The 21,984-nt window shown below is 48.1% G+C and overlaps 1 protein-coding gene across 1 annotated transcript; it reads left to right on the top strand.

The window, feature by feature from the left end:
- The first annotated feature begins 2,211 nt into the window (after positions 1 to 2,211).
- Positions 2,212 to 21,782, top strand: Lsm11 (LSM11, U7 small nuclear RNA associated). Its single transcript, XM_051167660.1, has 4 exons — positions 2,212 to 2,716; positions 9,581 to 9,720; positions 19,719 to 19,802; positions 20,238 to 21,782. The coding sequence occupies exons 1-4, from the start codon at positions 2,257 to 2,259 to the stop codon at positions 20,646 to 20,648; spliced, it is 1,095 nt and encodes a 364-aa protein (XP_051023617.1). The 5' UTR covers positions 2,212 to 2,256; the 3' UTR covers positions 20,649 to 21,782.
- Positions 21,783 to 21,984: the final 202 nt, after the last annotated feature.

The following is a 21,984-nucleotide window of genomic DNA, read 5'->3' as shown; positions in this document are numbered from 1 at the left end:
GTTTTGTATCTTAGCAGAAAAAGATTATTTGGCTCTATTAGGAATTAATTAAAAGATAGCCTCTGTCCTGCTGCCTGGTCTTGCATTTGCAGAATTTATAGCCAAGAAGAAAATGTATTTTTGAAAGAGCAGCGTCTGGCCTCATCCCTCACTAACTGACACCCCATCTGCTGATGCCATCTTCCCTTCCTGTTCTCCCCACTCCCCAGGAAGAAGCAATAGAGCTCATGTTTGGTAACTGCTAAAAGGTTTTTAAGAGGAAAAGTATAATCAAGATCAGCTCCTTGGCCTACTTAATTGCTTTCTACAGAGTGAGTCGGACTTGAGTGTTCCATCTGTGAGAAAGTTAGGTTGCGAGTCCCCACACAGCAGACATCCCGAGACTTCTGGATACATTTTTAAAGAATGTTCGCTTGAATGCTGAATTATAAAAGTGCCAATGTAAGACACCCATGTGGATATTTGGGACTCTGCAGTTACACTTTTTTATTTTAAGCCCAAAGGCGTCTGATACATGGCTGTGAGCGTAGCAGCACTTCAGGCAAGCAGTCCCCTCAGCACGCTGATGAGGCGGTAAGATCATCAGCTCTCAATGAGCACATTTAACTTAATGGTAAGTTGATAGCACTTTATATCAAAATTGGACAAGCAGAGAATAAAGACCAACGTTGCATGACAACCACTAGAGAAAGTTTGTGCTTTCAGATAAAGGGAAGCCTACCTCTGGACTTGTCCTAAGACAGCCATTTACTGGTAGTTGTGTAGCTTGGAGATTTTCGCTCACACCGGGGATTTTAAAACAATAAACTGCATTTAATGCCAATGCTGTCAAGAAGCCATTACTTAGCCAATGCTTGATTTTCACTCTATTGTGTTTTCATCCTACCTTGTGTCTCACGGGTACATGTTAATTTTCATCTTTGTCTCCAAGAGACTCGTTTTTTGGGGGGGTCATATTTTCCAACTTTCAGAAAGCAAAGAAGCCCCCCAAAAGCAGCTAGTGACTTGTGTGGCTGCAGATGGCAGGAAGCCAGTCAGCTCTGCTGGGTGAGGAGGTGCTATAGAGCACTGGCTATTCTTCCAGAGGACTGGGTGGGGTTCAAGTCCCAGGACCCACACGGTTGCTCACAACCATCACAATTCCAGGGAAATACAACACTCTCTGGCCTCTGCAGGCACAAACATATGTGCCGGCAAATGTACACAGGAGATAAACAGTGTAGCTGAATTAGAGCTATAAAATAGCGTTGATCTGATATCTTGGGACTTGGCGGTACTCGGGAAAACAGTGGTAGAGTCAAATACTAAAGGGTCTCCAGTCTTAGTGGGCAGGGAAAGGAAATGAGGATTGGAGTCACCCGTCTTTTAGAGGACTTAGGTAACATGCACCCACCGTGTGCTCTGTACCCTTCCTGTCCTATTTCAGATAGTAACCCAAAGAGGCGCAATGATTTGAGCTGAGACAGGCTAGCCCGACCCATGTCAGGAATATACTTATCAGGAAAGCAAAATGCGGTACGTCTTCTCCTCCTGGCCTTTCCCTCCAGCTCAATTTGGACAACAGAGAATGTTGTAGGACTTTAAAATGCCCACACCTGAGTATGGAGCGTCAAACACCCTAAGCTGTCGGTGAGTTAGGTATCAAAGGGGTGTTTAGTTTTGCTTAATAAACGGCTAATTTTTTGGTCTTGGTTTTGTTATCCGAGACAGGGTTTCTCTGTGTAGCCCTGCCTGCCCTGGAAGTCGCTTTGTAAACCAGGCTGGTGTCGAGCTCAACAGAGATCCACCTGCCTCTGCCTACCAGGTGCTGGGATCAAAAGCGTGCGCCACCACGTGCGGCTTAAATGGCTAGTTTTTGTACTGCCTCGGGACTGTTGGCTTTGTTTTCGAATAATTTGTATATTGTGTCAGATCTCAAATTCAGAAAAGATAGTAAGTATCAATGTGTGGGGGGGCAGAAATGAGAACTAATAAATAGTAGCCACTTTAATACAAAAGAAAAAGGTCCGAGGAGACCCTCAACCTATCAGCTGTCTGTGGAGGCGGAGCGAGGCCTAGGCAGTCACGCCTCTCACCACGCTCCCACCACGTGCCACGCCCCCTGCAGTTCTCCAGAGCAAGTCGATGCTGCCCCCTTGCGGCAGCGGCTGCGCAGTGCGTTCCCCTAAGCCGCGCCTGCGGCTGCGCAGTGCCGCCCTCTGGCGGCCCCGGCTCCTTCCTCCCTCCCATCGGCCTCGGCTTGCGGGCCTTTCAAACATGGAGGAGCGCGAGTGGGGGGCGAGGTCGGCTCGTGCCGGCAGCCCAGCCAGCCCAACCAGCCCGCGGCTGGACGTCAGCTCCTACAGCTTCGACCCACTGCTGGCCCTGTACGCGCCGCACCTGCCGCCCATCCCCTACCCCAACGCGCCCTGCTTCAACAACGTGGCGGAGTACGAGAGCTTCCTGAAGGGCGGGCGCACCGGGCGCGGCCGGGCGCGGGGCACGGGCGAGCCTGCCTCGGCGGGAACCTCCACCGGAACCACCGGAACCTCCGTGGGAACCGGGACCTCCTCTAAGGCCCGTCGCCGCGCCGCGCCCACCCCGGATCCGGAGCGCATCCAGCGCCTGCGCCGTCTCATGGTGGTCAAAGAGGACCCGGACGGCGCGGCCGGGGCGCGACGCCAGGCACAGGGGCGCAGCAAGAAGGCGCCCCGTAACGTGCTCACGCGGATGCCCTGTGAGTGCTGCGGGGCGGTGGGAGGTCTAGGAAGGGCTTACAGAGGGTATCTGCGGAAGTCTGGAGGGTCCTGGGGGCGCGGGGAGGGTCGCCTGTGAGCCACAGAGTTGAGGAAGGAGGAGAGTGACAACCCACGGGGGAAGATCTGTACAGGCCATTGATGACCTGAGGAGGATTGTCCCCAGGTGATGAGGAGCTGCAGAGGGGCTGCGGGAGTCATGAGGCATGGGGAGCGATTGTGGGGCTTGCAGACGGGTTTACGGAGCATGAGAGGTCTGCAGGAGTGATGGATGAGAGGTCTGGGGGACCACTGCAGGGAAGTGGGGAGGGGACGTACAGAAGTTGTGTTGGGGTGTGTGAGGGTGAGTGGGATTTGAGGGTCAGGTGGCGAGTGGGGAGATGGGATATGATCACACAGCACAAGAGACATCTTATATCCCAGCATGGGAAGTGACAGCTCCGCCTGGGGTGTCGTTGGCAAATCGGCTGCAAGGATTTGATCACCTATGTTCACTGTTAGCTAAATCACTAGTGTGGGAATGCCGCAGACACAGAATGCAACCACACAGGTGCGATTTTACAGCCGCTGGCTGGCTGGGACAGGACTATGTGTCAAGCTCAAGTTGTCCTGGGTGCATGCAGGTTGTTTTAAATTCTGAAGGTGTAAGTGGCACAAAGGAATTGCTTGCCGGTGACACCGTAAACAGCAAAGGTTCTATTGTGCTATTTAGGTCTTGTATAAATGGAATAAAAACAGCCTAGGGTTATGCCAAATAGTTATGACATCTGCCCTGTGAACATAATGACCTACTTAGCCAGTCAAAGCGTCTGTAGCCTGGCTAATTAAATCGCTCCAGTGTTAAAGCGGCTTTTTTTTTTTTTTTTTTTTTGAATAGAGGAGTGAACTCAGCAAGAGATCTTGTTTTGTTATGTTCCTAGAAATTTGTTTATTAAGAGAGAAACACCCTGAAAAGCAGTGTTACTGCTGCTGGTGCCTTTGTGGGATGACATACTGTACTGGAGACTCCCTGCCCAGCTAGGATTTTCCAGAGCTGGCTTGCACAGCAGCAGCAGCAGAAAGACAGAGCATGCCTGGCTCCGGAACAAGCGCTTGCAGTAACTTCTTTTGCCTGTGTGTTTTGCCACTGTTAGCTTGGTGACTCGCACCCAGGTCTCGGAGTGTTAACATGTATTCCCATTTATTCCTGCTATTGCCTTGCAGCCAAGATGGTGAAGGGCAACAGTTGAGCGTGCGTCTGGTTTTCCAGTGTTTTCCGGACTGTGTGGTGAACACCAGCTTCATCTGGTTCTCATGATTAAGTTCATCTCTGTAGTTTAGACCTCACAGTCTTAGCCTTGTTCACTGAAAACCTGAAGCAGTTGGAAGCAGCATGGGAGATGGGTGGATGCCTTCAGAAAGCAAGCATGGGGATTAGATTTGTTATGGAGCCACCTTTAGGATTTGACCTTAAAGAAGGGCATGGGTGAGAAAACAGTCATTAAAACTGAAGTTACTCGGTATACTTTATCTCTTTTCATAAATGTGTAGGGTTCACCTAAGTTTGAACACTGGCTTCTCCCCCTTCTAGCTGTTTTATTTTTATATCTATTTATTTATTTATTTATTTTGGGTTTTTCGAGACATGGTTTCTCTGTGTAATAGCCCTGGCTGTCCTGGACTCTCTTGGTAGACCAGGCTGGCCTTGAACTCACAGTGATCCGCCTGCCTCTGCCTCCCAAGTGCTGGGATTAAAGGTGTGCGCCACCACGCCCAGTTTAGCTGTTTTATTTCAGGCATTTTACACCCGCTGACCTGATTTTCCCATCGAGGTTAATGAAAGCAATAGTAGTGCCTGCCTGTCACTGAAAGGGTTAAATTCATCAACACTTTGAAAACATTTACCACAGTGATATTCACTAGTAGGGAAGCTTTCAACAGCTGGCTGATGTCACTTCCTGTAGGTTGTTGTAGTGGCGGTCACTATTATTTTCAGGTTGACCGTAATTAAAGGTCAGGATACTTGTAGGTGCTTGGACTGCGTGTTGGCTCAGCTGTTGACTCAGCAAGTGACCTTGAGCAGATGACTTTGATGCCTTTGAGCCTCTTTGTTAGTGTGATAATTATGAGTGCCAGTAGGACCAGCCTCCCCGCAGGGTACTTGGGGAAAGCCTTATTAGAGAAAGCTTACCAGAGGATAAAGAAGCTAACTTTGTGGTAGATCTTTGCTGTGAGCACTTCTTTTTTATTATTATTAATTAATTAACTACTTAACTAACTTTACATCCTGACTAAAGTTTCCTTCCTCTCCCTCCTCTCCTAGCAGTCCTCCCTCCCACACCCCCACACATCACTCCTCCCTTTCTCTTCAGAAAAAGGGAGGCCTCGCACAGATATCAACCAGCCTTGGCATAATCAAGGAGATTAGACATCTGCTTTGTGTGTGTGTGTGTGTGTGTATGTGTGTGCATGCGCGCGTGTGTGTGTTTTGTTTTGATTTTTGTTTTTTGAGACAGGGTTTCTCTGTGTAACAGCCCTGCTGTTCTCGACTCACTCACTCTGTTGACCAGGCTGGCCTTGAACTCACAGAGATCCACCTGACTCTGCCTCCCAAGGGCTGGGACTAAAGGCGTGCACCACCACGCCCCGCTGACCCCTGCTCTTCTGTTGAAGCTAGAGGAAGCAGCCTAGTCGAGGGAGAGGGTTGCAAAGGCAGGCAACAGAGTCAGAGACACCCCCACCCCGCTCCCAATGTTAGGAGTCCCACATGAAGACCAAGCCGCATAACTGTTACATATGTGTAGGAGGCCTGGGTCAGTCCCATGCATGCTCTCTGATTGATGGTTCAGTCTCTGTGAGTGCCTACAGGCCCAGGTTAGTTGATTCTGTAGGTTTTCTTGTGGTGTCTTGACCCCGCTGTGAGCTCTTAATATTTTATTTACCTTTTCAAATGCCTGAAATAATGAACAAGTGAGAATTTCAGTCTCTTAGTTGGCAACTGTCGGAACCTGCCCAAAGTTCATCGGTAGCCCAAACCACCCAGGAACAACCCATCGTGTCAGGCAGAGGATTGGCCAGATAGGGGCATCTGTTGTTATCTGTGTGTTCCCTGAGCCCAGCGGCGCTTCGAAGATCCTTGTTGCCACCTCCAATAGGGAAGGTGGCGAATGTACCATTTTTGCTCCAGCACTGCCTTCTCAGAAACCCTGGAGCCATCAATCAACCAGCCACAGCCACAATTGGGGTCTGTCCTCAGGAACTATGGCTACTTTTAAATGCCTCGTGTTGTCCCAGGAACACTTTGTTTCAGACCCTTGGGACATGTTACCCCAGCCTGTTGTCAGTCTGGTCACAGAAATCTCCGTAGCTGTCATGCCTGTTTGATACGCTCTCACTTCTGTTCTGGAGGCCACCTTACTGACAGCTGCCACCTTGGGAGTTGACCACACTTCAACCCTACAATGTCACCCTAAGGGCTCCGGGAGACAGTGCTTCAGCTCAACAATCTCTGTGGACGAGCCCACCCATCTTGGAGATGTCCTCAGTCAGGGGGAAGAAGGTCATCTCCTCTATTCATGACAGCCAGAAGAAGCTTACCCAATGAACCTGCACACACCGTGGGACCGAGGGCACTTAGCACCGGGAGCTGTGCACATGCTATGAACACAGCCCTTGCTTTGCTCTTCTCTAGGTTTCCCGTTTCTGCTGGAACGCTCGGCCTCACTGAGTCCTCATCTGAATGACTTTACTGAGCACATATGGCCTTTGTCTTGGGCAGAGCAGGCAGACCTGGTAATATGAAGAGTTGACAACTTCCTGAGGATGCTAGTCCCAGGCATACCCAGCAGCACCTAGAGGGTCGCTGGAGAGTTCCAGAGAGTTCCAGAGAGTGCTTGGGAACAGAAATTATATAGGCTGAGGCTGTGAAGACCTGAAGGAGTGAGGAGATGACAAAGAATCTGTAGCCAGAAAAGAGCAGTCGAGAGCCATGGAAATGGAGGCGTGTAGAGTCATTGGGACCCGCCGTGGAGGAGTGGACTCCTAGGAGAGCAAGGTCCTGGCTCCTTAAGCTTGCAGTTGCTGAACTGAGAATCTTTCTGTTCATGATTTTCATCTGAATACAGCAAAGGAACCCTCAGCCTCTTGGGAGCAAAAGCACCTTTGTGTTAAGGTAGTGAGACTTAAACAAAAGGACGGATTTAACGTGAGCATACCAGGGGGCCTGGCTCTTACAGAACCTGAAGCGGCAGTAGTGAGGACGTTGTCCTTGGTAAAGGGGGCCGCATGACAACCATGTGGAATGAGTTGTGCTTCAGAAATGGGGAGCATCAGGAAGGTCTCCATCCCTGAGAACTATGCCTTGAACTTCTTGCGGACCACAAACAGAGAGGGCAGAGCTCTTCTGGAGTTGAGGGGATGTGTCTCCAGAGTAGTGGCAGGAGAGGAAGGGGTTTTGGAAGAGGGCATCGGATCACATTACAGATGGTTGTGAGCCACCATGTGGTTGCTGGGAATTGAACTCAGGACCTTTGGAAGGGCAGGACGGTGCTCTTAACCACTGAGCCATCTCTCCAGCCCCCAACAATGTGTTGTTTTTTTTTTTTTTAATACAGAGTTTTATATCCATCTGGAGTCTGTCATGAAATGGCTGGGCACGAGGGAAGCTCCCTTTGCTTTGACAGCTCGCTTTCCCAGGTGACGCTGCTGTTGTGTTTTGACCACTCAAAGGAGCATTGACTGCTTCCGGGAACTACAACTCGCTGACTCTTTGGGAGAAGAGAAATCAAAGCAGCGTTACAGACATGAGAACTAAGATACCCGAGTTGCCATTTGCTTAGCTATGGTGCGTGCTTGCACCTCCTGTTTTAGGAAGACACAGTAAGGCCCCTTATTTTGCTCAACTTAGAAAGAGAACTTCTACTTTGTGGAAGAGGCAGTGCGTATTTGTGTGAAGAGAGTCTAACCTGGGCATTGTGAGGAGCTTCAATACATTGAATTATAGAGACCTATTATTATTCCTGAAGGATCTAGAAGCCCCTTCCTGAGGTTACTCTGAGTGAGACACTAAACGCTGCTTACATACCTGATTTTAGAAAGCCTGTGACATGCACAGATCCACACACGTGCTCGCACACACACGCACACACTCACACATGCACACATACACAGATTTAGCGAGGATTCAGAGCCGTTGCCAGAAGACAGATTGGTGGCCGGCAGTGCTCTCTGCTGTCTTTCTTGTATTCTTGTATTCTTGGCTGTGAACTCAGCTTCCAATGGCTAAGCCGTCTCTCCGGCCCCTGCTTCCTTTCTGAGGCCACTGTTCCTGACACTTTGCCTCCAACTGCACTGTGTTACCTAATTTCCAATCTGACATATAAGCTCCCACTCTCAGATGTTGAGTCATTTTCTTGCAAGAGGATTTTCCTTCATTTGTCACGGATTTCATTTCTGTGCCAACTCATGAATGAGGAAATCAGTTATCTAAGCTGAAGTACAAGGCCGTTCTCTCTCACACCACTGGAAATAACACAATTTCGGTTTTAAAAAATGTATTGGGGTTCTTTGTGTGGTGTGTGTGTGTGTGTGTGTGTGTGTGTGTGTGTGTGTGTGTGTTTAATACTAGAACTAGCAGCACACAGATGATAAATTGAGAGTCTTCTACTCTAAAAATGGAATCTTTTCTGTCCATTATTCCTTCCTCACGGGGTCACACTTCTATGTTCACAAGATGACTGTTAGGACTCTGAGCAGCCAGACCACTCGGCAGACATCCTTCACACAAGCAGGTCCGTTTCCTCCCAGGGTGAAGACATACACTGAAATACAGTAACTCCAGAGCTCCCTCTGGGTCTACATCAAGATGCCATTCTACAACAAAGACAAATTTTGTTCCATGGTGCCACAATGAAGCCTAATATTGTATATGATAAATTGAAATATACAATTTTTAAATTTAAAAAGTATATAATTCAACAGATTAATTCATCATAAATATACTCATAACTGTGTATTTATTAAAATATAATCATAAATACCAAAACAGCTTTACACTTTGTGAACAGCTAGACTTGATGTCACAGAGATCTGCCTGCCTCTGCCGCCTAAGTCCTGGAATTAAAAGCATGTGCCACTGCACCAAGTTTACAACTTTAAACTTTTATGACAAATAATATGAAATTACTCAATGAACAGAAATAGCTATAATGGTCATATTTTAAAAATATGATTTATTTATTTATTTATTTTTGGTTTTTTGAGACAGAGTTTCTCTCTAAAGCTCTGGCTCTCTTGGAACTCGCTCTGTGGGCCGGGCTGACCTTAACTCAGAGATCTGCCTGCCTCTGAGTCCTGAGTGCTGGGATTAAAGATGTGCTGTCATGCCCGGCATAAAATAAGTTTTTACTTTAATGGATAATATTTAATTCCTCAAAAGGCCATTTTCTTTGAGAGGATAGCATGGGTTTATAGGCAGTGTGAGGCAGAGTTTATTTCCCTCAAACATGTGAACAAGGCTTTTGGTTCACAAGGTTCACCAGAATTAATGCTGAAAAACACAGGCCTGAGAAGACCCCAGCTATGGGTGTGAGCGTTCCCTTTTATTCTCTTAGAATAATCACTGTCATCATCAAATAAAACAGACATTTATATATAGGTAGCGAAAGATTTAGATTTGAGTCGCACACGCGGCTTCTGTTAGAATCTGGCCTCCTTTCTGTGTGTGTTGGCCGGTCTCATCCTGCCACTCCTGGAGTCCCTAGTGGTCAAGATAGGGATGGCTGCCTTGAGTGTGCTGAGGGTGCCGGCTGGCCTGCCCGGGAAGGCAGCTGTTGTCCGGTGCTAACCCAGGCTTTCTCTTCTTTCAGTACACGAAGGCAGCCCTCTGGGTGAGCTCCACCGCTGTATCCGGGAGGGGGTGAAGGTGAACGTTCACATCCGCACTTTCAAGGGACTTCGCGGCGTCTGCACAGGCTTCCTCGTGGCATTTGACAAGTTCTGGAATATGGTAATAACTCTCTTAAATCCCCCATGTGTCTAAAGGGCATGTGTCACCTTGTTAAAGCAAAGCCCGAGGAGTAGTCTCTCACCTGACATCTTTACCCCTGGACAGGCACCACTACAAGTGGCTCCTCTGCTCCTTCCCTTAAAGCAGGGGGCCACTCAGTAGGGCAGTTTGCTCTTCCCTCCCATCCGGGAACGTGGGGCAGTGCGTGGAGATGGTTACCCTGCGAGACTGTGACTATAAGGCTACAATGCTGCCTTATAAACATTGGCAGCACACAAGACAGCTTCCCTCCACCAAACCAAGAACTGTCTGGTCCTCCGTGCCCTTAGTGCTAAGGCTGAAAGACCTGGAGCCTTAAAGAGTAACTCTTGTTTTCCTTTAGCAATTTTGGATAGACTGCCTACTAGCCATTCTGTTTTTGTTTTTGTTTTTTGAGACAAGGTTTCTCTGTGTAGCCCTGGCTGTCCTAGAACTCACTGTGTAGACCAGGCTGTAGACAGGCTCACTATGTACTCTTGGTGGAACTCACTGTGTAGACCGGCTGGCCTAGAGCTCATAGAGATCCATCTGCCCGTCTTCTCAGTGCTGGGATTAAAGGCGTGCGCCACCATACCTGACAGAACTCTCGGAGATCCTCCTGCCTCTACCTCCCTAGTGCTGGGGTTAAAAGTGTGGGTCCCCATGTCTGGCTAGAGACCCTTTTAATTGTTATGGAATTTCAGTTCTGTTGTTCAGCATCTTGTGGGTGGGCGGCCAGGGTCCCATAGCCTTCGGGCTGGTCCAGGCACTGCTTCCTCTGGACAAGAATGTTTCTCACTCAAGAGTGGCTAGGGTACTTTAGGGTGAGGCCTGGAAAATGAGTTTTCCACAGGGTGTAACAGCTTAGCTCCTTTTAGAATGAGACTGCAGATCTCAAAAGGCAGCGGAGACTCAGGAGCTCCACAGGTGTTACAGCTCCTTGTTTGAGCCACTGTGCTAAGCACAGCAGCAGAAGCAGGTGGATGTCTGAAACCCCGCTGGCAGGGAGGTTGGGTGCACAGGCCCAGTGCTGCCTGATCACCGGGCCTCCACCAGCAGTTCCCTCCAGAAATAGTCAGGTGGAAGAATGGTAAACAAGAGAGCATGTCCTCTCCCACCCCACACACACATACACACTGCAAGCCAGCCAGCTTTTATTTATATAACTTGAGTAGTGGGGAGGGGTTTTGAGGGTGAACGTGTCTGATTCAATAGGGCTAAGGGTGCCAGAATTCTTCGTCTACATACAGTGGTGCAGTAGGCACTGGGCAACTTCTAGCTACAATTAAAGGTCTTTTGCTGGAGACTAGGATCTATCTGCTCAGCATAGGGTGGGGTACTTCCAGGAATTCCCTGTGCTTGCTGGTCACGTACCTTAGGAAGAAAACGGTCAGGGTTGTAATCTTCCCTGCGGGCTATGTTACAGCTCCTTACAAACTCCAGGATAACCAGATGAGGTGAAGTGAGAACCCCGCTAAGAAAGGAAAGTCTACCATCATAGAGTGGGAATCAGCTATGCAGAGAAGTCAGATTTCCACCTTACACAGCAGAGTCCCCACAGAGTCCTAGGCACTCTCTGCTTGGTGATCTCATTGAGCCTCCATTTTCTCATTTCTAAAAGTAGGCTAACATACTGTGCAGATTTCATAGTTCAGAAGAGACAAGTTTCTCTGCTTGTGTTTCCAGACAGGACCTCACTTTATAGCCTGGAACCTATTATGCTGCCTAGACTGGCCTTGAACTTCTGGCAGCCACCCTGCCTCAGTCTCCTGCCTGAGGTTATAGGGGTGAGCCACCATACCTGGCCCTGGGGGAAAAGAATGAAAGAGAAAGTATTTATTGATAGTGGTGGTCGTAACTACTGTTTCTTCTGGTTTTAGGGCAAGTTTACCCTTTTCAGGGTAATTTCCATTGCACATCTCACTGATCTGGCAACTGTCCTGTGAGACTGATCTTTCTGGTGATCATGTCATCCAGGTGAACCCCAGGCTCACGGAAGCTGAGCAGGGTGAAGGAGCAGCCATGGTTCTTAGCATGTGGTGTACGGCTGCCCCAGAACAGCACCACCTGGGCTGTCTGTTGAACAGGACACACAGGCATCTCTAACCCCAGGGCCGATGGCTCAGGCAGGTAAAGTCACTGGCCACCAAGCCCAAAGACAAGATTTGATCCCCAGATTCCACTGTAGAAAGTAACAACTGGGTCCTGTTGGTTGTCATCGACTTCTGTGCCCAAATGGTAGCATACATGTATAGAGTAAAAAGTCTGAGCTCATCCAAAAAAACCCAAAGTTTTGAGCTCACTTCTGGGGCTGAAAAACCCACTAATCCCTGAACCAAAACCCTACCAATCCCTGCACTTGGCTGAAATCCCACCAACCTCCTCCCTGGGAAGCTCTGCCCCTCCCCCAGATGCCCTATATAAAGCCTGCCTTCTGTTCAGTTCTCTGCTGCATCTTGCCCAAGCAGAAGCAGCCACCCTTTTGTGTGTCTTCCAATAAATCTGTTGGGTGAGGTTTGTCATATGCTGTGGCTTTGTAGTAGTCCTTGGCTTCTAACTGCCAGGATACCTTTCCCCCCAGAGCTATCACACTTCCTTTGGAGATATCTTTCCTCTCAGAGCTGCATCACTTACATGGGTGGTGTGACTGGGATAGGCTCTCGTGGTGCCTGCACGTCTCCTTAGAGTCTGAGCTGCACTGGGACCCTATCTCTCATTTCCAGTCTACTGGCCACAGGCTCACTTTCCCACTCACTGTTCACTTGACAGCCCATTCCCCAGTGACAGTCTGCTAAGTTCCCCCTTGGGTCTGCAGACTTCCCTGAGTCTGCATAAGTAACCCTTGAGTGTCTAGCTCTGTCCTTTGAGGCAGAGGTCCCCCAACCCATGGTCTTTAAGGCTGGGCTGGCCCTCTTCATCTGATCCTCCCCTCCCCCTTTGGAGTGGCAATCCTGCAGTTTCCTTCCTTCGAGACTATTGCGTCCTTCCTGTTCCCTTTTCCACCGCCCCCTTGAAGCTGCCTGTAACCTCACAGCTTCTCTAGGTCTTTGTGGCTTTTGTGACTCCATTCCCAACCCTTTCCTGTTGATGAAACCTGTCCCTGAGCTCTTGTTTTTTTCATTGCCTATAGGGAAGTCTCCTGAGTCCTGGGGACATCCTCAGTTACAGGCTGCAACAATGTTTTTTCCTCTTCCCCCCACTCCCATCAATAGAAAGTATCTCCCACACCCTCTGATTCCCCCTTGGGACGTCTTTCAGAAAACCTCTAGCCTCTAGACCTAGCACCCAACCTGAAGGGCCCTAGACTTGTTTGCCTTTGCAATCAAATTTGGCCTCAATACCTATTAGATAGTCAATCCAATTGTGCCTAACGGCACCCCACATCCCAATATTATTGTGGACCTTTACAAGGACCGAGAGTGATCAAGGAAATGGAAAGAGGTTCCCTATTCCCTATATTCAAGCTTTTCCTTTCTCGGCTCCAAGTCCTATTTGTTTTTTGTCTGGTATCCCCCAACACCATGTAATGCCCTGTATTTAAATCACAGTGGATAGATATGTAAAGTTGTTGCATAGTAGAAGCTAGGACCTAGCTGTAGAGGGAGAAAGCAAGGGAGCAGGCCAGCTGCAGCATGCACCTCCACCCCCTACCCCTGCACCCACTCTTCCCTAGCTCCCTCCTGCAGTGTCCTCTGTCTATAACCAGGCCTCAAAATTTTCCTGTCTCCAAGCCTTCTTCATGCTCAGCTTACTGGATTCAGTTTTACAGGGATTCGGGTGTCTTTTAGGTACGAATGATAGTAAACTGTTGTTTTGTGTTCAAATGAAAGCTGGCTATGGAGTTGGCGTATGGCTCTCCCTTTTCTCTACCTAAGCTTGTTTAAAGGTTTTCTCCAAAATCTCTGTCCTGTATCAGGAGAAGCACGTGACTATGTCACAGAGGAAGGAGAGCAAAACAAAATAAGGGACAGACTATTCCCAATGGGGACGATTGCCATTCTTCTCGTAGTCTTTTAGTTTTGGTTTAGCTCTCTAAAACTTTTGCTAAAATATAAATCTTATCTCAAGATTTGTAAGACTATCGTGCAGACATTTTGGAGTTTGAGGGCTGGAGGTGTTTGTCAGTGGTAAAGTGTTTCCAAGCTCTATGAAGCCCTGGGCCAGATCCCTCTTGGTCCTTCTGTTTTGTGTTTCAAGATACGGTTTCTCTGTGTAGCCTTGGCTATCCTGGAACTCACTGTAGACCAGGCTGGCCTCTAACGCAGAGATCTGCCTATGTTTGTCGCCTGAGTGCCAGGACTAAAGATGTGTTTCACCATGCCACAGCCTGTACTTTATTATTTTCTGTACTTCAGTGTGGGACTCTGCTGGAAAGGTCAAAGTCTGATGTTTCCAGATTGCTTCTGAGCTTAATATATAGCAACAGACTCCCTTTCTCAGTGTGGTCCCTTCTACCCGAATCCTAGAAACTCTTAAGGAGCATCATATAGCCAGCAGGGAAGATTACAGGCCCAACCCTTTCCTGATAGAACATGTTCAGCAAGTACCTGGGGATTCCTGGAAATGCCCCACCCTATACTAAGGAGATCCTAGCTTTCAGCAAATGACCTTTAATCGAACCTGGATGTTTTCCCCCACCCGTAGAATAATTAAGTACTATGTTCTCCTTGTGATAGGTCTCCGTGCTACTGCATGTTAATGAGGTACTGTACCACTGCGTGTAAGTCAAGTGTCCCTAGTATCTTTAGCCCTATCGAATCAAACATATCCACCCTCTAAACCCCTCCCACTGCCCAAGGCCCATAAATGTCTCTGATTCATGAAATAAACTTTTTTGTGCTCACACCATTCCTCCACCATGACTGTCTGAGCCTCATAATTTATTCTGGGGAAGAATTGTTGCTGGATGCCCAGGGCTTAACTGCTGCTCAGGGACCAATGGCAGAGCTGCCTTGGCAGCTGCTGAAGCCCGCTCAATCTCTGCAAGCGCGGTGCTGACTGCCAGCAAAGCACTGCCAGGCCTGTGTCTCACCAGACCTACCTTCTGGCCAGTTATGGACATCCACCTACTTACTTCCTCTACCATGTTTAGCACAGCTTAACAAAGGGCTGTAACACTTATGGTATCATCATGGACTTTTGGAACTCCGCAGTTTTCACTGCTGTCTGATACCAGCAATCTCATTCTAAAAGAGCTGTTATCTCCAGTGGGAAGCTCATCTCTCCCCCCTCCCCAACCCTCATAAGACCTTGCCTAGAGCACAGGCCTCTCTCTGAGCACTCTCAAGTGGCCCCTGAATGAAAAAAGGAACCTTTGACCTTAAGGTCCATGTGTTCTTCTCTGGAAGCAAGCAGCACCTGTCCAGACAGTGATCAAGATTTGCAAGCATATTAGGTATGATTAAAAATCTGTAAAACCTGAGGGGATGGAGAGATGGCTCAGAGGTTAAGAGCACTGGCTGCTCTTCTAAAGGCCCTGAGTTCAATTCCCAGCAACCACATGGTGGCTCACAACCATCTATAATGAGATCTGGTGCCCTCTTCTGGTGTGCAGGTGTACATGCAGGCAAAACACTGTATACATAATAAATAAATATTATTAAAAGATCTGTAAAATCTGTAACAAAGGGTTAGCTTAAAACTCATAACACTGGTTGATAGTTAAAATTTTATATATAGGTAATTTTAAAGGAAATGTGGTGCTGGCACACACCTTTAATCCCAACACTCAGGAGACCGAGGCAGGCAGATCTCTGAGTTTGAGGCCAGCCTGTTCAACAGAATTGAGTCCAGGACAGCCAGGACTCTGTTATACAGAGAAACCCTGTCACAGAAAAGACAAAAAACAAGCAAAGGAAACATGGCTTGCTGTCGTCTTTGCTGCTGTCCCCACTGGAATTTTGGCAGCCATGTGGCTGACAGTCGTCTTTGCTAGGGTTAGAACGAAGGGTGCTGCAGTATGACTTCACTCCCATGTTGATTAAAAATGACCACGTGGCATAAGCCAACCAAGGAACAAAAAACCTCCTAGCTAGGAAGCTTAAACCACTGTTTCCATCATGCTAATGAGCCTCCCGCTTATCAGCCTCAACTCAACAGTCCCTTCTCTCTTCCTCTGGCCTCTTCAGTCTCCCTTTCTCCCTCCTCAGCAATGGCCACACAAATCAACCCTCTCAGGCACCCACTCTCAGCCCGCTGGTAGCCCGTAGTCTTCCTGCCATTGTTCCCTCCCCGCCATGGGACTCCTTTACCTTCCCCTACCTGGATTAAACCAGCCACGTTCTCCCTTTCTGGGACCTTCCTTCAAGTCTATTGCATAATTATCAAAAAAAAAAAAAATTAGATCAAAGATGAGCTACCCAAGGATCAGCAGCTTGTCTGTGTACTCTGGCTGCAGCTGAGCTTCTTGTATAACTCTCAAAGAAGTTAACCTTCAGGTCACCTTTCACTGCCTTTTCTCCTCACCACCTGTCCCACCTTCTAAAATATAAGAGTCTCCAAACATTACCCCCTTCCCAAGTTCTCTCTCTTCAGAGGAGGCCACACTCAACATTTCAAACCGACTTGAGCTGCTGATTTGAGTCTTAAGGTGTGTGCTGATCATCTGTTACTGCTGGCTTTTGCCACCTCTCATAGTTTGGTTCCAAATTCTCGAGTCTGCTTCTTCAGCCACCCCTTCCCTCCACCTGCTCTAACCATATGTCTCTTGTCTATTCTGTAAGTGTTCTCCCTCTGGCTCCTGGAGCCTGCTACATCTCCGGGACCTCTTGGCCAACTCTTTAGTTACTAAGATGCCTGCTCCTCTCACTCTGTGGGTACCCTCCCCGTTCCCTTGCCTACTCCCCCTAGAAACTGCCTGCTACGTTCCACTGAGCCCTTAAGCCCTTAGGCCTCTGTCTGTGACCCTGACCTTGACCCTCATGTCCTTGCTCTGTCCTGAAGTCTCACAGCTTCTCAATAGCCCCTGGGTTTCTTTCTCGCCTCTCAGCTCCCACTTGGAGTTTTAGAGATTTCCTCCAGGGGAGTTTGTTTTGCAGCCCTTTCTTTCTCCATGGACTCGGATTTTATTAAAGTCTCACTCTGTTACTATACACAGCCTGGCTTCAATACAGTAAATGGACAAACTTGGCATACTCAGTTTTCAGCGGTGGCAACTTCTCCACTGCATAAACAAATGATCTGAAAATCTTTTATATCCAAAATGGCCCTGCCCTCCTCTGTTTGTTTCTATCTATGCCTGTCTGGGGCAGCTCTTATGTATAGGTGTTTATCACCCACGAGACTCCCCCTCTAGCCAACAGTCTGTCCTGCTAGGATCAGGAATTGCTCCGTAGCTGGTTGGTTTTGTTTTTGTTTTTGTTTTTGAGACAGGGTTTCTCTGTGTAGCCTTACCTATCCTGGACTCGATTTGTAGACCAGGCTGGCCTTGAACTCACAGCGATCCACTTGCCTCTGCCTCCCAAGTGCTGGGATTAAAGGCGTGCTATAGCTGGTTGTCAAAGGTTCATTCGGCTCTCTAGAGCTTCCTTATCCATCTCTCCATCACCTCCAAGCCTGTTTTCTCTGTTTCTGTATGGTAATTCCTGTCTTGAAAACAAAATCATATAAACAGGGTGAATGAAAGATTAGATTAAAAAACAATGCTTGTTTAGTAAGATATTAAAGCTGTACCTTCATGTACTCACATGCAAAAATGTAGCTTGTGGTGGTAGCCAAACTTTGGTTTTTGTTTTGTTTTGTTTTTTGAGACACTGTGGCCTTGGCTGTCCTGGACTCACTTTGTAGACCAGCCTGGCCTAGGGAATTCACAGAGATCTGCCTGCCTCTGCCTCCCCAAGTGCTGGGGTTATAGGCATGTACCACTACACCCAGCTTGCCTTCAGAGCTTTTCCTTTTTTTTTTTTTTTTTTTTTTTAAGATTTATTTATTTTTTTGTACGAGTGCGCTATCTGTATGTACATCTGCATGCCAGTAGAGGGCATCAGATGCCAGAATAGATGGTTGAGAAGCCACCATGTGGTTGTTGGGAATTGAACTCAGGACTTCTTGGAAAGATAGTGCTCTTAACTGCTGAGCCATCTCTCCAGCCCCCGGTAGCCAAACTTTGTCAGCTAGGTGGTATTAGCCAATAAAAAGCACATGAAGGGGTCATGGAAAGCACTGAGACTTGGCACTGTGTGGCAGGATTGAAGTTCCTCAGGAGAGCCAAGGAGAGGCTTTTGGTGAAAATGCAGCCCAGTTGCAGTGAGAGTGTAAGAGAGTATATAAAGGTCTGAGGAGGTGAAAGCTTAAGAAAGTTCTGAAGGTGCAAGAAAGTGTTTTACGGCAATATAAAATGTTTCATATTTCTTTCCACCCTGTATGCTTTTGTTACATTAAGATTTCAAAGGTTCAGGAACTTACACTCAATGGTTCAGCCACACCACTTACGTGGTGGAATCTGGAGACCGCTCAGCAGCAGATTGCCAAGAGGGAACCAGTCCAACAAGCCACTGGCTACTGCCTTTCTTAACTTCATTCCCCTCCTCCTCTTAGTCCTACTGACTGCCTTGTGAACGTCTTTTCTAGATTTCAACAGCAGATCCAAAATATTTGTAACCAGAATTTTAATGAGCTGCTGTTACAGTACTAGCCGCCCCTGACTATGGAACTAGAGGCCTGTGACTTTCTATTATTCACCCCAATTAGCTCCCCCAATTAGCAGGAAGTAGCTTAATGATAATTTTGCCCCCCTTTCCTAACCTCTGATTGTTTATTAATAATAATCAAAAAAGAGGAGAATATAGGGTAAAAAGTCTGAGCTTAGTTCCGGGCTTGAAAACTACTAAGGACTGAGCTCAAAATCCTATGTTATATCTCTGGGCTCACGCCAAACTCAGGACTTGAAATCTTACCAATCCCCACCCTGGAATTCTCCACCCTGGAAAACTCTGTCCCCAAGAAGCTGTATATAGCTGCCTCTCACACAGTTCCCTGCTGCTTCTCACCTGACCAGAGGCAGCCATTCCCCTGTGACTTTTGTAATATAACTCTAATGTGAGGTTTCTTGTGCCGTGTGCGACCTAGTGGTATTCCTTGGCTCCTGACTGTGAGAATAGGTTTCTCCTTAGAGTTGTAACACTTATAGTGTCCATCTTCTCCCTACATATACACAAATGTACAAAAATATTTAGCAGTGTGCTAGTGTACACTAGCACATAAGAGGCAGAGGCAGGTGGATCTCTGTGAGTTCGAGGCTAGCTTTGTTTACATAGAGAGTTCCAGGCCAGCCAGGTCTATGTAATAAGATTCTGTCTCAAAAAGAGGGGTCAAGACTTGAGAGGCAGAGGCAGGCGGATCTCTGTGAGTTCAAGGCCAGCCTGGTCTACAAAGTGAGTCCAGGGCAACCAAGGCTAACACAGAGAGACCCTGTCTCGAAAAACAAAAACAAACAAACTAAAAGAGGGCTCAGGGGAGAAAGCCTGGCGCAGTGGCACACGCCTGTAATCCCAACACTCTGGGAGGCAGAAGCAGGCGGATCTCTGTGAGTTCGAGGCCAGCCTGGTCTACAAAGTGCGTCCAGGACAGCAAAGGCTACAACAGAGAGACCCTGTCTAAGGGGAAAAAGGGAGGTGAGAAAGCAGAGTAGAAGGGGGAAAACCAAACCAAAGGAACATACAAAAAACATTACTCTTTTTTTTTTTTTTTAAAGAGCAGCCTTGTGTTTGTACTTTAAAAAGCTTCCAGCGTATTTATATACACTAAATTTCAGAACACCTACCATGGGGTTGTAGAGACCTTGCTGTTGTCAAGAAGCTCATTTAATATGCTAGAAGAAGCTTTGAATGTCTAGAACCCGATGTTAGGCCCTACTGCCTTCTTGTGTGCGAGCTGAGTTGCCTGTTTAATCCTGCTGTAATTAGACACTCCTCTACTCTTCACAAAACCCCTATAAGTAATGCGCGTTATCCCTTTTCTTCCCTTTGGGCTCTTCCCTCTAGGCCCTCACGGATGTGGATGAGACCTACCGTAAACCTGTCTTAGGCAAAGCATACGAACGGGATTCTTCGCTGACTCTCACTAGGGTAGGCAGCCCCCCTCTGACCTCCCGGATACTACCCATCCTGCCTTCTAGCTTAGAAGCCATGATCACAAGCCCGCTGCACAGGCTGTGCTGGCTGCACTGCCTCGGAGTCTTACTCCCTCACCGCATGCTCCGCTCCAGCAGATCCCCAAAGCACCTGCTTCTTACCTGCATTTGTGAGCCACAAGCTGCCTCTTCAAAGGCTTTGCCTTCCTGCTGTGTACCACAGAGACAAGGGGGCACAAAGGGGGTGCCTTTTCTCTCCTCATCATCTGAGTTATATCCAGGAATTAAAAAGTGACCCACCACCTTTTAAAAACATCAATACAAGGGGTTCAGAAGATGTAGCTAAGGAATTTGACTTCTGTTATGCTTGTTGACAGAGTCAGGCTGTAGGTATTACCATGGCTAATAGTTGTCACTGCTTTCCTTATAGCTGTTTGATCGGCTGAAACTTCAAGATTCCTCCAAAAAGGAAGCTGATTCCAAGTCTGCAGTGGAAGACTCTACCCTGTCTAGATACTCCCAGACATCCACTTGGAAGGTGGCTTCGGTGTGGGGACGAGGAGACACCGATCGGGGCTCACACAAGCGCTCCCGCTCCGTCCCTTCTTCCCTGCAAGCATCTGCAAGGGAGGAGTCCAGGTCCGAGCTGTCAGGGAGGACTACGCGGACAGAAGGGTCCAGTGCGGGAGGTACTTTCTCTAGGGCCACCACCCTTTCACGAGGCCAGTCCCGTAAGAAAAAGCGAAAGCCCAAGGTGGACTACCAGCAGGTATTCACGCGACACATAAATCAGATTTTCATTCGAGGCGAGAATGTCCTGCTGGTGCATCTTGCGCAGTGAGCATCTCAGCCCCACTTGGCCTCTGGGTCCTAGAAATAAAGTGCATGAACTGTTTCCTATGCTATATCCTAGTATCCCAAACAAAGTGTGAGTCACAGTGATTCCCACTGGTCCTGCCCGTGCAGAGGACAGAGCTGGCTCACCCTCTGGAAGCCCAGCTGAGGGAGGGACAGGTCAGCCATAGTAACCAGGCAAAAGCCATTCACAGTCCATGCATCTGATGCGCCACAGAAACTAAGAAGTGTCTGAGAAAGAGTGAGTCTGTTTCTGAAAGCTGGTGCTCTGAGCACCGAGAGTCTGATTGAGCTCATGATCGTGTTTGAGCCTTATACCCATCTCTTGGAACTGACCTTTGCTCTACATCCTTCTCTCTTGATCAAGAAGTGACATTTCTTATCCTTGACTATCAGTAAAGTCTAGGAAAGTTACCAGCTTATGCAGGAGTGTGGCGTGAAGCTCAGCCTGCCTTGACCCCCTCTTCCCACGGGAAGGAATGCAGCAGGCGCTTGCCAGTCTTCCCCTCACCAGAGGTGGCCTCTGCACATGGCGTACCAGATGGGACTGTACCGTGCTCGTGGTGGCTTGCTGTCCTCTCCGACTCCTGTGGCATGGTGCTAGTGCATGTACTTTGTGGTGTCACGCCATGTGTTGTGTGTGAACTGTCCTGATGTGACCTTCCTGTCTGGAGTCAGAGAGGTCTGCATGAACTCAGTACTACACATGTATCACGTGGTGGCTGAGCGTCCCCTTTCCAGGCGGGCTGGCCCTGTGTGGAGCGCCTCTCGGGATGGTGTTACTGTGAAAGAGGGGTCCTATTTTCATTCCCTGTGTCAAGCCAGCGAGGTTCTTAGAAAGTAGATTGGGTGTGTCCTAAGGACACTTGACTCCCATGTAAGCTGGAGTGACAGGAACACCAAAGGACCCAGGGAAGCTCCTACTTGAATTTTATCACCATATGCTTTTCATTCACAAGTACAGAATGGGCCTCATTTTGACATAGACTGTTAGCAATATTGATTTACAAAAGTTTGTTTATACTTGCTGTATCTTAGATAACTTATGTTCAAAGGAAGACTAAGAATTGCTAATTAGTCCAGATGTATGTGTGACTAGAACATTTCCCCTGCTGGGTTTGTGAGCCTCCTGAAGCAGGGACAACACTTAGGGAGCTGGACCACTGCCTCAGCAGACAATGACAGGTGAGCAGATGTACCTCAGTTTCCCCATCAGACACCTACCTCACCAGGACACTTGGGCAGAATTTTAGGTAGGCATTTTACAGCCTCCAAGCATATCTAAGTGCCAAGAATACATTTTCCTTACTGTGTTGCAGTAA

This window comes from Acomys russatus, chromosome 25 (genome assembly GCF_903995435.1).
Source record: "Acomys russatus chromosome 25, mAcoRus1.1, whole genome shotgun sequence".
NCBI lineage: Eukaryota > Metazoa > Chordata > Mammalia > Rodentia > Muridae > Acomys > Acomys russatus.
Note: the sequence above shows the minus strand (reverse complement) of the source record. Positions and strands in the feature narration are given on the sequence as shown.

Coding starts and splice junctions, on each gene's coding strand:
- Lsm11 (XM_051167660.1), top strand. CDS start 2,257: ATGGAGGAGCGCGAGTGGGGGGCGAGGTCGGCTCGTGCCGGCAGCCCA. Junction 2,717..9,580: donor CGTGCTCACGCGGATGCCCT/GTGAGTGCTGCG, acceptor CTCTTCTTTCAG/TACACGAAGGCAGCCCTCTG. Junction 19,803..20,237: donor CTTCGCTGACTCTCACTAGG/GTAGGCAGCCCC, acceptor CTTTCCTTATAG/CTGTTTGATCGGCTGAAACT.